Source organism: Myotis myotis, unplaced genomic scaffold, assembly GCF_014108235.1.
Source record: "Myotis myotis isolate mMyoMyo1 unplaced genomic scaffold, mMyoMyo1.p scaffold_m19_p_16, whole genome shotgun sequence".
Taxonomy (NCBI): domain Eukaryota; kingdom Metazoa; phylum Chordata; class Mammalia; order Chiroptera; family Vespertilionidae; genus Myotis; species Myotis myotis.
The window spans coordinates 39,753,413-39,771,387 of NW_023416320.1; the positions used below are offsets into that span (position 1 = coordinate 39,753,413).

Genomic DNA, 17,975 nt, shown 5'->3' on the forward strand with positions numbered 1-17,975 from the left:
GATCCCCAGTAGGGGGTGTGCAGGAGGCAGCTGATCCATGTTTTTCTCTCATCGATGTTTCTAACTCTCTATTCCTCTCCCACCCTCTCTGTAAAATCAATAAGATATATTTTTTCAAAAAGAAAAAGAAAATAAACTCTCTGAGGCACACAGGGCACTGGTCTGATGCTCTTTGAAGGACTGGCTTCCTAACCCTACCCACGGCTTTCCACAAGAATAAGGATTAGGGTGTTTTCCTAGAAGCCCCCTGCTTCCTGCCCCTCTCTGCCTTCTCTCCGATAACCAGGCTTCCTCTTCGAGCCTGGCGGTCACGGAGAAAGTCGGATGGAATCTGTACGTGCCGACACTGACGTCACCTTTAGCTGCCTAGTTGTTTTCTTTCCTGTGAGAGCCAGGGGAGAACGTCCGCACAGACAGACAGAGGGGGTGAGGTGCAGGCTGGCGAGTTGAGCACTGTCGAATAAAACGGAAGTGTTTGAGTGTCACGTCTTAAAGAATGTGGTCCAGTTTCATACCTGCTTTGATAAATAGCTCGGTCTCTAGGAGATTGACTCTCATTCATGGATACCTGCCTTCAGCCTCAGATATCAATGTTTTGTTCTAATTAACCCCGAGGACTCAACCTTCGTGTTACCTGGCCCAACGGCAGTCAGAAGGCTCTCCAACTGTGTCTGTGTTCCAAGCTCTTGGTGGCCAGAGGACAGGGTCTGAGCTGCTGAGATGAAGGGGAAGGAGCACCCAGGACTTGGGGCCACAGGCTCCTGGGTGTCAGTCTTGGCTGCGCTACCCATCAGCGGCGTTGGGTAAAACAGTTCTCTACACCCCTCTGCGCCTTGGTTTTCTCCTGTGCAAAATGGGGAGAATGCTTCCCAGAGTCATTATAAGGACTAAATAACATGATGGCTAGACATTTGTTAGGTACATCTGTGTTCCTTTTCTCTCTTCTTTATTCTCTTTGCCACACCAGACATGCAGCCAACCAAAGAGTCTGAATGTAGTTGGTGCTTAATACTTGTGCGTTGCTTGATTACAAAGAGAAGTGGTTCTCAAAGTAGGGTTCCCTGGCCAGCAGCAGCAGCACTTGGGAACATGTTAGAAATGAATTCCTCAGACCTCCACATTGGAAGCGCTGCCCTTGGGACTCCCCTGCAGGCAGTCCTAGTGCTGGTTAGAGTTTGAGAATCTCTGAAGCTCATCTTCCTGTTATGGCCGCTACAGGGGGGTGGCTAACGTCCCATGGGCTGTCAAAGGCCCACAAAATCATTAGGCCTGGCCCTGCCAAGGCATTAGGGGTGAGTTATTTAAATGTTTGGCCAAATACAGCAGGCTAATTTTTAAGTTGATAATTTTGTATGGCCTGCAATTGATGTTATAAATATCCAAATGGCCGTTGGCAGAAAAATGATTTCCCCACTCCTAAAAAAGCTAGTTGAAGTCCCAGGAGGTGATTTTCATCTTGTGTGAGGTTTTCTTTAAAATGGTGAGTGGAACATGTTTCAAGCAGGTGAATTGTTCCTGTTACCCATTGCGGAAAAGCCCCGAGGTGAGCTCCCTGTGGGATTTGAGCTCAACTATCTGGATGTCTTCTCTGAACTGGGGCATTCACTTCTTTTCTGTTCTTTCTCTGTCAATGCCAAGGACAGGATGTATCAAGTAATGGATGCTACAGTGAACACTCAGCATTTGTGATGATGTTTTGCTATTATTTCTGATTACATATATTTTAATTTTATGTAAAGACAGAGCCATTTGCCTATGTTCATAACCACAGGGATTAAACCTAACAGCTGGGCCCATTAACACATTGCTGCATATCATTGAAAACCTTACATACCTCAGAAAGTCCCTACAACCAAGAGTACAGTCGCTGTGGCAGGCCTTGGCAGATTCATTTCTCATACTCCTTAACGCTTTTCTCATGCCTTTTTTTCTGACTAATAGACACTAATAAATAGCTGAACCTACTGTGTGTAATGAGTGTTCTGCATGATTAACTATCCCTAAGCCTTTTATGAGAATGTATCAGTACTTGCCCATGTACCTTCTGATGGCCACTAGGCGCTTTGAATTTTGTCTGCTTTTTGCTTTTGAGAAGAAACCCATTTAATTGTATAAAGTATAATGGATGCTATGTGCAGAGTACATTCCTTAGGGCAGGACCAAAGGCTGGTAGAATTTCATTTCAATGAGTTTTAAGAAACATCAATTATGTGTAATAAATGCAATTTGATGGAGTAAGTGCAAATTGATAATGAAGGTGAGACTATTAAGTGTAATACCTACTGTATTTTGAGAATTTACCATGTGCCAGGGAGTTGACTGAAGTTACCTGCTTTGATTCTTATAAAAACACTGAGGCATCGATACAGAGAAGGAACTGATGGTTGCCAGATAGAAGGGTGGTTGGGTGAAAAAAGTGAAGGGATTAAGAAGTATGGATTGGAAGTTATACAATAGTGACGAGGATGTAAATTACAGCATAAGAAATCTATATATATAAAAGGCTAAGTGACTGTCCGACCATCTGTCTGACCGTCCGACTGACCAGCGGTTTGGTACATATGATGCACATTGGCAATTTAAAAATAAACGTTGACTTGTGCATGCGCGATATTTGTCCCCATCTGACACTGGCCTCCCATTTAAATTAATTCAAAGACAGTTTCCTGTGATGCCAGCATTTGTGATGACTATTAATAAAGCACAAGGACAAACTCTAGACAGAGTAGGAATATTCCTACCTGAATCCATTTTTTGGACATGGTCAGTTATATGTTGCTTTCTCTCGAGTTCAAAGAGCGTGTGATGTTAAAGTTGTAAATACTTTATCACAAGGGAAATTAGTCAAGCACTCTGGAAGTGTTTTTACTCTTAATGTGGTATACTGGGAGATATTAGATAGATAAGTTTAATCAATTTATCAGTCATTGTTTTTATCAATATTTTATATCATGTTTTTGTCTTTTTATATAATGTCTTTGTTGTATCATGTTGTTATTGTTTATTAATCAATTTATATATTATTTTCATATATATATTTTACTAATTTTCTTTCATCTCTGACACTTCTATTATAGAGAAAGGGCGAATAGCGATATTAAAATATTTCTTCTAATTAATTTCCTTTCAATGTGCACGAATCTGTGCACCAGGTCACTAGTATAGTCAATAATATTGTAATAACTGTATGGTGCCAGGTGGGTAATGGAAATGTCAGGGGGAACACTTCGTAAAGTATATGATTGTCTAACCACTATGCTGTGCATCTGAAATTAATACAAAATGATATCGAATACCAACTGTAATTGGAAACCCCCCCACTATGAGGCAGATATTATTGTTCCTCTCTTACAGACGTAAAAACTATCCTGAGAGTGCACAACACGGACATGTGATATTTGGACATGTGCGGGCATAGCCAGTGCTTATGGGGACAATTCCAAAGGAAGTTCCATAAAAATGGCATTTGAGGAAGTGGCATTCCTGATTTAGGCTGCCTTATGCTTCCCTGGCAGAGGTAGTCTCCTCAGCTAAGCTGGGACATTTGCCAGCCTGCGGTGGTGACTTGTGTGGGTCTTTGCATGCTACTGGGCTGAGGAGACTGACAAGGAGCTATGCTCAGGTGGGAGGAGAGCTGAGGCTTGCAGGCTCTGAGGTAGGAGGTGGTGTATGGAGCACGTAGTGTTAACATTCCCGAAAGCTGGGAGGAGGGCAGCAGTTAGGTTTCGAATGCTCCCTTTATAACTCGCTCAGGGAGTCTTTAGAATGTCAACACAAACACAGGTAAATTGTTAATAGTTTGAGTGAATCCATGGAAACCCCCAAATACAGTCTGTTAGGATCTTTAGGTTAGATTTTTAAAGTTTGTTAGATCTTTTAGATTTTTTTCTTTTTTTGTGAAGAAAAAAATAAGATGTTCACTAGAATAAATGGAAAGATGTTTCTATGCACAAAAATTCTAATGGAAAAAACAACAACACACACCAAACTGTAAAGTAAGAAAATACAGTAAATGAAAAAGTGGACACTGAGAAATGACAAGTTATGCTGAACACCTCACATTGCTTGTATCACAACACATTGGATGCAAATAACAACAAACCTTATTTTGAGTTCAGAAATATTTCATTTTTTTGGGTACTTTCTTGTGTGGAGATTACTTCCCAGATTCCTGCTTGGTTTCAGTGGACTAATGAGTAACAACGGACTTAATGACACTTTATCCTTTGCAATATTGTATGGATTTGAGTATTTCTAACCTCTGCTAACTTCTTATTTGGCCCAGTTATCTGATGTGAAACTGCTTTTAAAATGCCATCTCTCGTTCTCAGATTCCACACTCGTTAGCTCTACAGCAATTTCATGTTTGAGCATCTTCTTGGCCTTTATTAGCATCAGAAACAGCCACTGGACCTCTAGGTACCTGCTCTACTGGTTGGAAACTGTTGTTACAACCTGCCCCAAACATGAGAAAATCAGATGATCTCGGCTTCTTCTCACCTTTGCATTTACTGCACAGGGGATGTGCTATTCACCTATTAGATTCTTTTCTTCCAAACATGTGCCATAAATGGCAGGAATGTGAGATATGCAGTTCTGAAACCAAAGACCTCCATTGCCTACCCTTAAGTAAATATCATCTTGAATTCCACTGAATGTTCTATAGTGTTCTTCATTATTTCACCAAGAGGACAGTAGGGGGGCAAGGAAAGATTTGTATGTAAATATTATAATCATCTTTAATGAATTCATCTCCACCTCCAAATCCTCTCTATAAAATTCTTTTCAAGGATTGAAACACTGTATTCTTTTTAAAATGTTTTTTTACTTTTCAACTACAGTTAACATACTAATTATATTAGTTTCAGGTGTAGAATATAATGATTAGACATTTATATAATGAAGTGATCAATCTAGTACCCATCTGACACCATACGTAGTTATTACAACATTACTGACTATATTCCCTATGCTGTCTTTTACATCCCTGTGACTTTTTGTAACTGGCTATTTGTACAACTTAATCCTTCTACTTTTTCACCCAGCCTCCCAACCCCACTCCCATCTGGAAACCATCAATTTCTTCTCGGTATCTATGAATTTATCTTTTGTTTGTTCACTTATTTTATATTTTAGAATCCACATATAAGGGAAATCATATAGTATTTGTCTTCCTCTGTCTCACTTATTTCACTCAGCATAATGCGCTCTAGGTTCATTCACTTACTGTTGTAAATGGCAAGATTTCATTACTTTTTTTGTGGCTGAGTAATATTCCATTGTGCATATGTATCACCTCTTCTTTATCCATTTATCTATCAATGAACACTAAGGTTACTTCCATTTATCTATCTTGGCTATTGTAAATAATGCTGCAGTGAACATAGGTGTGCATATATCTTTTCAAATTAATGTTTTTGTTTTCTTCAGATATATACCCAGAAGTGGAATTGCTGGGTCATATTGTAGCTATATTTTTAATTTTTTGAAGAACCTCCATACTATTTTTCATAGTGATTGCACCAATTTACAATCCCACCAGCAAAGCATGAGGGTCCCCTTTTCTTCACATCCTTGCCAGCACTTGTTCTTTGTTGATTTATTGATGATAGCCATTCTGATAGGTGTAAGGTGATATATCATTGGGCTTTTAATTTGCATTTCCCTGGTGATTAGTGATGTTGAATATCTTTTCATATGTTGATTGGCCATCTATGTGTCCTTTTTGGAGAAATCTCTGTTCAGGTCCTTTGCCCATTTTTTAATCAGATTGATTAGTGTTTTTTTTAATTTTTTTATTTTTATTTATTTATTTTTTTAATTAAACCTTTATTGTTCAGATTATTTCATTTGTTCCTCTTTTTCCCCCCCATAACTCCCCTCTTCCCAGTTCCCGCCCCACCCTCCGCCCTCACTCCCCACCCACTGTCCTCATCCATAGGTGCACGATTTTTGTCCAGTCTCTTCCCGCATCTCCCACACTGCTTTCCCCCCTAAGAATAGTCAGTCCATTCCCTTTCTATGTCCCTGATTCTGTTATGATCACCAGATTATTTATTCACTTGATTCTTAGATTCACTTGTTGATAGATGCATGTTTGTTGTTTATAATTTGTATCTTTACCTTTTTCTTCTTCTTCCTCTTCTTAAAGGATACCTTTCAGCGTTTCATATAATACTGGTTTGTTGGTGATGAACTCCTTTAGCTTTTCCTTATCTGTGAAGCTCTTTATCTGACCTTCAGTTCTGAATGATAGCTTTGCTGGATAAAGTAATCTTGGTTGTAGGTTCTTGGTATTCATCACTTTGAATATTTCTTGCCATTCCCTTCTGGCCTGCAAAGTTTCTGTTGAGAAATCAGCTGACAGTCGTATGGGTATTCCCTTGTAGGTAACTGGGTTTCTTTCTCTTGCTGCTTTTAAGATTCTCTCTTTGTCTTTTGCTCTTGGCATTTTAATTATGATGTGTCTTGGTGTGGTCCTCTTTGGATTCCTTTTGTTTGGGGTTCTCTGTGCTTCCTGGACCTGTAAGTGTATTTCTTTCACCAGGTGGGGGAAGTTTTCTGTCATTATTTCTTCAAATAGGTTTTCAATATCTTGCTCTCTCTCATCTTCTGGCACCCCTATAATTCTGATGTTGGTACGCTTGAAGCTGTCCCAGAGGCTCCTTACACTATCTTCGTATTTTCGGATTCTTTTTTCATTTTGCTTTTCTGGTTGGGTGTTTTTTGCTTCTTTGCATTTCAAATCTTTGCCTTGATTCTTGCGCTCCTCTGGTCTGCTGTTGGGAGTCTGTATAGTATTCGTTATTTCAGTCTGTGTATGCTTAATTTCTAGTTGGTTCTTTATCATAACATCGAGGGTCTCATTAGATTTCTTGAGGATCTCACTACGTTTATCGGCGGCTTCTAGACAGTTCTTAAGAGACCTTAAAAGTGTGGTTCTGAACTCAATATCCTCCATTGACAGTTTTGTCCTGTTTCTTTGTCTCTGCATTTTTTATGCTTTCTTGGTGCACCCCCTAGTGGTCTTTGTGCAAAGTCTTGTTGTAGTTAAGCCTTGATTGTTGTCGGCAATACTGGGCGTGATTTGACCTCCAGGCTAACTGGCTATGAGAGTCTGCTGTGTCTGCAGTGGGGGAGCTTCTGTGCTGGATCTCTAGGGCGGTGCTAATCTAGCGTTTGCCTGAGGCTATCCAGCAAATGGCTCTGCGCAGGGCTTGGGCAGGGCGGGATCCCGGGGATCTACAGGGCGGGCCAGAGGGAGCAGTTATGGCTGGTCTCAGTTCCGTCCCTAGGGGCTCTGCCTCACAGAGTCCCAGCAACCCCTGCAAACCTCGGAGAGAAAGCTGCCTTCGAGTTCCGACTGAAGCCAGACAGTCCTGCTTCTCCCGTTTGAGTCTGGGTCCCTAGAGACTCGCCCGGATCTGGAGCTCAGAGTCTGAAACTCCCTCCAGATTGAAAACAACAACCACGCCCTCCGCCTCCAGCCCGCTCCGCATGCACTCCGCACCTTAGTATTTCACTTCAGCACTGCGCCTCCTCTGAGTCTGGGTATGATATTCTCTTTCCTCCTAGTTGTAGAATTTCCACTCAGCCAGCCTTCCTGTGGTTCTGGATGATGTCCGTTCCATCTTTTAGTTGTTTTTTGAAGTGGTTGTTTGAGGCAGCAATCTCCGGCGTTAACCTATGCCACCATCTTGGTTTCTTGGAAGATGTCTTAAGCTGTTAAATCTTTTTATTTTTATTTTTTCATTTATGTTGGTATCTTATTTGGAGGTAAATCGGCCTAAAGGGTGAAGTTGAGAGGGGCTTCGGTTAGGGTAGAATTAAGAAGGCGAGAGTGTGTCCTATTACAGGCATACACCTTGGAGATAGTGCAGTTCGGATCCAGACCTCTGTGATAAACGAGAATTGCTATCAAGCGAGTTGCGGTCTTATTGCTGGTGGAAGGTCTTGCCTTAAATTTGTAAAAACTGCAACACCTGTGAATGGCAATGAAGCAAAGTGCCTGATTAGTGTTTTTTTTTTAATTGTATGAATTCTTTGTATATTAAATCCTTATCAGATGTATCATTAACTAATATGTTTTCCCATTGAGTGGGTTGTCTTTTCATTTTGTTGATGTTTCCTTTGCTGTGCAAAGACTCATTAGTTTGATATAGACCCATTTGTTAATTTTCTTTTGTCTCCCTTGCTGGAGGAGATATATAAAAAATATTACTAAGAGTAATGTCAAAGAGTTTGTTGCTTATGTTTTATTCTAGGGAGTTTTATGGTTTTAGACCTTACATTTAAGTCTTTAATCCATTTTGAGTTTATTCTTATAAATGGTTTAAGAAAGTGACCCACATTCATTTTTTTGCATGTATTTGTCCAGTTTTCCCAACACCACTTATGGAGAGACTGTCTTTACTCCACTGTATATGCTTGCCCCCTTTGCCATAAATTAAACAAGCATACAGGCCTGGGTTTATTTCTGGGTTCTCTGTTCTGTTCCATTGATCTATATGCCTGTTTTTATGCCTGAACCACATGGCATAAAAAGTTGTTTTGATTACTATAGCATTGTAGTATAGTTTGATATCAGGTAGCATGCTACCTCTAACTTTGTTCTTTCTCAATACCACTTTAACTATTTGAGGTCTTTTGTGGTTCCATAAAAAGTTTAGGATTATTTGTTCTTTTTCTGCAAAAAATGCCATTGGTATTTTGATAGGGATTGCATTAAATCTGGAGATCACTTTGGGTAGTATGGACATTTTAATGATGTTAATTCTTCAATGACGAGCATGTATATCCTTTCATTTATTTTTTTATCTTTTTCAATTTCTTTCTTCAGTGTCTTATAGTTTTTCCAGTACAGGTCTTTTATCCCCATGTTTAAGTTTATTCTTAGGTATTTTGTTCTTTTAGATGCAATTGTAAATGGGGTTGTTTTTTAAATTTCTCTTTTTGATTGTTATTGGTGTATAAAAATGCAACCAATTTCTGAATGTTAATATTGTATCCTGCTACTTTACTGAATTCATGTGCTAGTTGTAATAGCTTTTTTGGTGGATTTGTTAGGGATATATATATATATATATGTATATGTATATGTATATGTATATGTATATGTATATGTATATGTATATATTCAAGTCCTCTGCAAATAATGACAGTTTTATTTCTTCCTTTCCAATTGGATGTGCTTTTACTTCTTTTCCTTGTCTGATGGCTGTGGCTAAGACTTCCGATACTATGTTGAATAAAAGTGGTGAAAGTGTACATCCTTGTCTTGTTCCTGATCTTAAAGAAAAGATTTTTGCTTTTCACTGCTGAGTATAATGTTAGCTGTGGATTTGTCATATATGGCCTTTATTATGTGGGAATATGTTCCCTCTATCTCCATTTTGCTGGGAGTTTTTAATCATAAATGGATGTTGTATTTTTGTCAAGCAGTTTTTCTGCATCTATTAATATGGTCATATGATTTTTGTCCTTCATTTTGTTTATGTGGTGTATCATGTTAATTGATTTTCAGATATTGAACCAACCTTGCATCTTGGGAATAAATGCCACTTGATCATGGTGTATAATTTTTTTTAATGTATTGTTGGACCTGGTTTGCTAGTATTTTGTTGAGGATTTCTGTGTCTATATTTACCAGGGATATTGGCCTATAATTTTCTTCCATTGTGGTGTCTTTGTCTGGTTTTGGTGTCATAGTAATGCTGGCCTTGTAAAATGAGTTTAGGTCCCTCCCCTAGTCTACAGTTTTCTGTAACAGTTTGAGAAGGATAAGTATTAATTCTTCTTTGAATGTTTGGTAAAATTCACCTGTGAAGTCATCTGGTCCAGGGCTTTTGTTTGTTGGGAAGTTTTTGATTACTGACTAAATTTCATGAGCAGTTATTGATCTTTTCAGATTTTTTTGTTTCTTCCTGAATGAGCCTTGGAAAATTGTATATTTCTAGGAATTTATCTATTTCTTACAGATTGTCCAGTTTGTTGGCATATATTGTTTGTAGTATTTCCTTATAATGTTTTGTATTTCTGTCAATGTCAGTTGTCAGTTGTCCTCTTTCATTTTTGATTTTATTTATTTGGGCCATACCTATTTTTTTCTTGATGAATCTAGTTAAGGATTTATCAATTTTGTTTATTTTTCAAAAAACCAGTTCTTGGTTTCATTGATCTTTTCTCTCTTTTTTTTAAAGACTCTATTTTATTTATTTCCACTTTGATCTTTATTTTTCTTCCCTTCTACTCACTTGGGCTTTGTTCTTTTTCTAGGTCCTAGTGTAAGGTTAGATTGTTGATTCTCAAGTCCCCTACTATTACTGTATTACTGCTGATCTCTCCCTTTATGTCCATAAATATTTGCTTGTTTCTTGAGGTAGGCCTGTATTGCTATACATTTCCCTATTAGAACTTCCTTGGCTGTGTCCCATAGATTTTGGGTCAATGTGTTTTCATTTTCACTTGTCCCAAGGTATCTTTTGACTTGTTCTTTGATCTGGTTGTTAACCCATTCATTGTTCAGTAGCATGTTATTTAACCTCCATGAGTTTGTGTGTTTTTTAGTTTTTTTCTTAGCATTGATTTTTAGTTTCATACCATTGTGATCAGAGAAGATACTTAATATGATTAACATCTTCTTAAATTCATTAAAACGTGTTTTGTGGCCTAGCCTGGTCTATCCTGGAAAATGTTCCATGTGCACTTGAGAAAAATGTATATTCTGCTGCTTTGGTGTGAAATGCCCTAAAAATATCAACTAAATCCATCTGGTCTTACGTGTCATTTAAGGCCACTGTTTCCTTGTTGATTTCCCATCTGGCTGGCTGATCTATCCATTGATGTCAATGGAGCATTAAAATCCCCCACTATTACTGTTGTTACTGTAATATAGTAATATTACTATTGATCTCTCCCTTAATGTCCATAAATATTTGTTTTATATACAGGGTACCCCTCCCAAAAAATGTATACCCATTTTAAAAGCTGATTCAATTACATTTTCAAAATGAAATATATTTTAATAAACAGTGCCTTTATAATTATTCCAGGCGTGATCATGATATCTCCCCTGCCAGGTAAGAAGTATTATTCAAAGTGAGTATACATTTTCTGGGGACACCCTGGTTTTAGGTGCCCCTACATTGGGTGTGTAAATGCTTATGAGAGTTATATCCTCTTGTTGGATTAATCCCTTTATCATGATGAAATGCCCTTCTTTGCTTCTTGTTACAGTCTTTGTTTTAAAGTCTATTTTTTCTGACATAATACTGCTACCCCAGTGTGAGGTGAGGAAGGCCATTTGTGTGGAAAAGCATCTAGAATAGGTTCCAACCAGGCATTTGAGTTGGGTGGGGTGGGGTCTCAGGGAATCACCACAGCAGGGCCAATGATGTTAGCCAAGTTAATGGAGAGCTCAGATTTGGCATCCACTACAGGCTGGGGATGGAGTGGTGGGATGATGGTGGTAACTCAATGAGGGAACATTGGCATCTGTCAGCACTTTTGTCCTGGAGAGAGCTGCCCTGATCCCTACCCTCTAGCCCTCTAGCCCTCACCTGAAGCTAATAAATTCAGGTCCTTCTCATATGACCCTGGTGCTTTTGTAGCTGCTGCCCCAGCACTGGAGCCCAGAGTGAGTGAGTCTGTGCTCAGGTTTTAAGACCTGAAGTGTCTAGATCTGCGGCAACCTCAGTCTCAGCCACAATCTCTGGCGGTTTTCACAACCAGATATTATGGAGGATCCTCTCCTGGCACAGGAGCCCCAGGGAAAGGAGTCCAGTCTGGGGCTGAGACACCTCACTCCACAGGGGGTACCTCTGCAGCAAGATGTCCCTCCTAATTCCTCATCACCACGCCTTTGGTGTGGGACCTGCCTGTTCCATGTCTCTGCCCCTCCTACTAGTCTCCATGTGGCTTCTTCTGTATATCCTTAGTTATAGGAATTCTGTTTAGCTAGTCCTCAGGTGGTTTTCAGCAATGGCTGTTGGATAATCTAATTGTAATTTTGATGTGGTCACGGGAGGAAGTGAGCACAGTGTTAGCCTACTCCACCATCTTGACCGGAAGTTGATATATTGTACTCTTCACCATAGTAAGTGAGCAACTTTATCAATCACTAGCTAAACAAATCTCAGGCCCTCACTTTTGTGTTAATTCTACTGACAGTTTATCAGATTTGGGATTCAAGAGAATAACAAGGAAATTTTACTGAACACAGATAAACTGTCAAAAGAACACCATATTTGGCCCTAGCCAGTTTGGCTCAGTGGATAGAGCTTTGGCCTGTGGACTGAAGGGTACTGGTTAGAGTCCGGTCAAGGGCACATGCCTGGGTTGCAGGCTCGATCCCCAGTGGGGGGCATGCAGGAGGCAGCCAATCAATGATTCTTTCTCATCTTTGATGTTTCTCTCCTCTCTCCTCCCTTCCTATCTGAAATCAATAAAAATATATTCTAAAAAAATTGAAGAAAAGAACACCATATTTGTCTAAATCTTTTAGGTGCTATGTGTAATTCCTAGGTTAATCCTAGAGATCAAGTTCAAACACCCCCACCCCCCACACCAAGTTCATTTATAACATGCTTCTTACTTCAAAATACCAAGATATCCTTGAAACGCTAAACTTTTGTTAATATTTAGTATTTTAAAAGGTTCAAAAATAAATATCATAGATAAATACATTATTAAAAGTCAAGAAATAGAAGGATTGTGAATACATTATTCAGATTTTCTAATAGACTCCACTATAGTTATAGCAACCAAATGGCATTAAGGAACTGATGGAAATGGGCTCATTCAACCCACCATGTTACTTTGAATTTCATATTTTCTACTTTTTTATGGCCGCTGACTGTGTCAGTGTGGAATAATGCTAGCCAATATATGAAATAAAAAAGCACATTTAGAGGCAAATCAAAATCACAAATTTTTATAATTTTTGGCTAAAGGATCTTGGGCAAGTCATTTAACTTTCATAGGAATTGTACAAGAACTTCATGAGATATCAATGTGAAAGTTCTTCATAAAGCAAATGTCTCGTATTCTATACTGAAAAGCACACGTATCAAGAAGGAAGTCTGTGAGTGTGGTGTTTGGTTTTCACAGTGAGAAAGACTCGCTGATCACCACTGAAGAAAGAACATCCTATGGCCGGTGGCCTAATTAACCCTCATAAAGAGGCCTTTAGTGGGATCTCTATTTTTTAATGCATTTGAGACACTTAGAGGCATTTAATATATTTTCCTAGTTCCATCAATTAGTAAAAGCTAACATGTACAAAGCAGTGAGTAGGTGCCAGGCACTGTACCTCGCACTTAATGTAAATGAGCTAATTTCATCCTCACAAGCAGCCTGTGAGGTCAGTGCTGTGGTCGTGCCCATTTTACAGAGAAAAAGCCAGGAGAACAGATTAGAGGAGGATCGACCATCAGGACCACAGGCAGAAGTCCATCCATCATTATGGCATTCATCCAAATTCATTATGATACACACACACACACACACACACACACACTAGTGGCCCGGTGCATGAAATTTGTGCACGAGGGTCGGGGGGAGTGTCCAATCTGGGACCCCTCAGAGGATGTCCGACTGTTGGTTTAGGTCCTACAGGGATCGGGCCTAAACCAGCAGTTGGACATCCCTCTTGCAATCTGGGACGGCTGGCTCCTAACTACTCGCCTGCCTGCCTGATCACCCCTAACCACTCTGCCTGCTGGCCTGCTTGCCCCCAACTGCACCCCCTGCTGGCCTTCTCACCCTCAACTGCCCCCCCCCCCCCATGCCAGCCTGCTCGCCCCCAACTGCCCTCCCCTCTTGGCCTGATCACCCCTAACTGCCTCTGCCTCGGCCCCGCCACCATGGCTTTGTCCAGAAGGATGTCCGGAAGGTCTCCCGGTCTAATTAGCATATTACCCTATAGATTCTGTTATTTTCTTCTATGTCCCATTAATCTGACCCCTATAGAGACTGTTAGAGAATACTGAAGTACTTTTCAGTACTTTTGGAGTAAGAATGAAATGTTGGACAAGCAAACACAGCCTCGTGAACTGTTCCCGGGGAGAGGCAGACTATGTCATGTCCATACGGAGTTGGAAAGTCGGGTCTACACAACTTCCCAGAGTACGAGAGAAGGGCGGCAGGGCCACAGAGTGAGAGCCTGGGAGCCTACTCATCATGACTCTTAGAATAGTGACTGCATTAAATGGGCAGACAGAATATTTTTCCAGATTCTTCCCAACCACACAGTCTTCTCCTGAGCTTTGGCTTCAACCATCATGACGTGTGGTTTGGACATGAGTCTGGAATCAATAATGTTTCTAGCACCCTGTGCTTTTCCCGCTGACTCCAAAACAGTCTGTCCTGTGTTGCGTTCCTTTAGGATTTGCTAGGAGATTCATGGTTTAAGTCGATAAATCGGTTAGTAGCCAGAGGTGATCACTTTGTGAATTATTTATATGGAGGTCTTGAATATACTAGCCCCCGACAGGAGTGACAAACCTGGGAACTTAAAAGCACCCTGGCAGCTCCTGGGCAGCAGTTCTGGAGGTCCTTTTATTATACCTCCGAGGCAGCTTGCCTAGCCCAGCTCCGAGGATGGCTTCAAAGGGCGCTCAGGTGAGCAGGCTGGCAGGGGGGCAGTTGGGAGCGAGCAGGCCGGCAGGCAGAGTGGTTAGGGGTGATCAGGCAGGCAGGCAGGTGAGTGGTTAGGGGCGTTAGGAGCCAAATGTTATACATTTTGGTTTCAAGGATTATAAATAAAGGCATTCACAGGTAGGGAGTTCTTTTTTCACAGCAAGAAACTTTAAATAAATGAAGGAAGGTTTATTGGCAGCAGGTTCCCTGAACTGCTCATTGGCCTAAGCTTCCAGAAGTGTGTTCAGCAGTATGGGCCTTAGCAATGTATTAATTTATTTGGGGCACAATGGTCCAAAAACTTGAGTTAATTGAAAAGTACCCATGCAGGAGGTAATTGACTCCAACTTTGAGTTTTCCTTAAAAACTTGAAATCCTTGCCCAGCTGGCATGGCTCAGTGGTTGAGCATCAGCCTATGAACCAGGAGGTCACGGTTCGATTCCCAGTCAGGACACATGCCCGGGCTGCAGGCTGGATCCCCAGTAGGAGGCATGCAGGAGGCAGCCGATTGATGATTCTCATCATTGATGTTTTTATCTATCTACCTCTCCTTCCTTTCTGACATCAATAAAAATATATTAAAAAACCAAAAGAAAAAAAAACTGGAAACCCTGGGTAGGGCACTAATCCAGTTAACACGTTAAACGCCCAGCCTGTTTTGTCTTCCGGAAGGAAAAGTATAGTATCAGTCACCGGTGACTGACTGGGCACTTCACGTGTTAATGAAGGCATCAACCAGGGCAGTGAATCTTATTTTGCAAAATTACCTGGAAGGCCCGCGATGAAAGAAATGTAGAAAGAAATAACCATGTAGTACAGCTACCTTCTGACACGTGGCTTCTTTGAGCCCCGATCCCCTCCCCCCATCATTTCTATTGTTAATTTCTCAGCAGCTCTTTCTTTCAACACACCAAAATTCCACATAACTCCAGACAGTAATTTATGCACAAAGGAGACACACCTGCAACTTTTTAAATAACCAACTTTTTTTTTATTAGAGCAAATACAGTTGTGAAAACTGTACGTTATACATTTTGGTTTCAAGGATTATAAATAAAGGAACTCACAGGTAGGGAGTTCTTTTTTCACAGCAAGAAACTTTAAATAAACAAAGTCATGTTTTATTAAGTACACTGGCAGACTTCATGTGCTGTCCAAAATGTAGAGTACAGTATAACAACCCATTAGAAAGAGCCTTTCATGTAAAATACAGCTGTGCACATTTTAGAAAAATACCGACAATTTGGGCTTTGTTTTAAAAAAGCTTATAAATCATACATATATTTATAAATGGAACCAACATGCTTACTGTAGAAACATATCCTTTCGTTATCTTGTTAGCCCATTATTTCAAAGCATTACACATTTTAAATAAACACTTAATAAGATGAAATATTTTGTCTTTTTAGAAAATCAGCTTTCCCAGCGTAAAGAGCTAAGGGGTCAGGAAGGAGAAGTGAGAGTATTGAGAATGACACAGGAACTTAAACGTTTCTTGGGTAAAAACGTACTTCCTAAATTTCAAAGTCAAAGCAAAATGTAAAAAATAATTAAATATACAAGTTGCAACTGTCATTTGCTCTCTTTCCGCTTTCTTCTTTATTCCATATTGGTCACACCCAGGATTCTCAACATAGTGCACTTCTGCAAGAAACACCACTGGGTTACTGCCCTGCAGGTGACCAAGCACCCAGTTCACCCCTGTGCTAACACGTGAATGGTCTCTTCCGCATCGAAAGGGTAGCAAATAAGGCAGAGAATCGGATTAAACCATGCAGATGGTGAAAATATTCAGGAATAGCTCCCTCTCCACAATGTCATGTTTCATAGAGATCTAACAGAAACCTTTTCTCCCCTGATTTCTTTTGAAATAATTACTTTGAGAAAGACCCTGTAGTTTCTCGAAGTAGGCATGCTTCTGAGTAACAAAGAATAAATTGTAAAACAGCAAAAAAAAAAAAAAAATCAAATTATGTCAGAATAACAAAGGACGGCGAAAGACAACTATTGAAACAAAAACGTCTAAGCCTTTAAGATGTGAAATAACATTAAAAAAGGACTTTGAAAAAACAAAGGCATAAAATCGAGAAGCAGTGATTTTACAAAGCTTTATGCTCTACCTGAATGTATTCAAAATTTTCAGTTGGGGGAAAAAATAACGGGAAAGAGAAGAGCAGTTATTAATAGCATCTTGCTTAACTTTCATGGGAATTAACATAGCCACTGACAAGATTCTATTTGGTTGTAAAGTACGTCAGCAATGAAACTGAATCCTTTAGACACCGATTACTGCAACCCATGCAACATTCTGACTTCTTAGAATTCTGTTGTCTTTCAGTTTTTAGAATTTAGCACCTCCCGAGTGCATAAATAACTCATCTCAGTAACGTTAAAAATATTTAAAATTAAATTATTTCTTAGGAAGGTATAATGCTTTCAAATTGCTAACTTTTAAAGATAAACAGCCTTTCACCCAAGGTTTAGGAAGACTAAATGGCATTACAAAAACGATGTCTTGTTGTCAAAATCGACACATTTTCTCTAGACTTTTGTTGTTTCTTTTCCTTGAGATGCAACGTGGGTGTTTCATCCAGCCAGGACCGCACGTGGTAGGTGACCGTACGTCATCATATTTAAATAAACAGCAAAAATAGTCGTGCACAAGCAAACGCAACGTTCTCTCCCAGAACGTTTGGGGGCGTGAAAGCAGCAGGTCATGGCATAAGACTGCTGAGTGATGCTGCTGCCTCGTTCTCCGACCGAGACGGGAGCGAGCGGTGGACAGGCGGCGGCAGCAACACAATCCTCCGGCCGCATTCCTCGGGCCGGGTCGTTTGTTTGCCCAGCTCCCCGCTGCCAACGTCAGATGGTAAAATAGTAAGGCAGCTGTTGACTCCCATCAACAACCAAACACGCAGCTCCATACGTTTCCAGTTTAGTCACACTCTGCTAGGACAGATGGAGCAGCCAGTGCCAGGAACTTCGCCGGATGGGGCTGCTTCAGCAGATTTTAAAAAAGAAGGATTGTTAAGTTTTGCGCTCCAACCCGCCGCCTGCTCCAGCTCCCAGAGGACCCCAGAGCCACACAGCCCTCCCACGGGGACCGGACAGGGCCTCTGGCCGCATTTTCTAAGGTTCCTTTCTCTCGAGAGCCCATCCTAATGGCAAGCCTCCCTCCCTGGGTCTGAGTCTGACCGGGGTGTGCCATTTAAAGGGCTGATGACACCACTGGGCAGAACTGTGGGCTGAGACTACTAGTTGTCATGACTCCACCGAAGGGTCAAAACAGTTATATCATGGAGTAGCTATGTGGAATCACATTCAGACACAGCCAAAG

General features: G+C 40.5%; 1 protein-coding gene across 5 annotated transcripts in view; it reads right to left on the bottom strand.

The window, feature by feature from the left end:
* Nucleotides 1-15,612: 15,612 nt before the first annotated feature.
* JPH1 (junctophilin 1) overlaps nt 15,613-17,975 on the bottom strand; it is an 86,690-nt gene continuing 84,327 nt past the window's right edge. For 2 of the 5 annotated variants that reach the window (XM_036338563.1, XM_036338560.1), the window contains one exon: nt 15,613-17,633. In XM_036338563.1, the coding sequence (XP_036194456.1) occupies nt 17,574-17,633 (60 nt within the window). In that variant the 3' untranslated portion in view covers nt 15,613-17,573. Of the gene's footprint in view, nt 17,637-17,975 lie in introns of all 5 variants that reach the window. The other 3 variants (XM_036338562.1, XM_036338561.1, XR_004972527.1) reach the window with 2 other exon arrangements.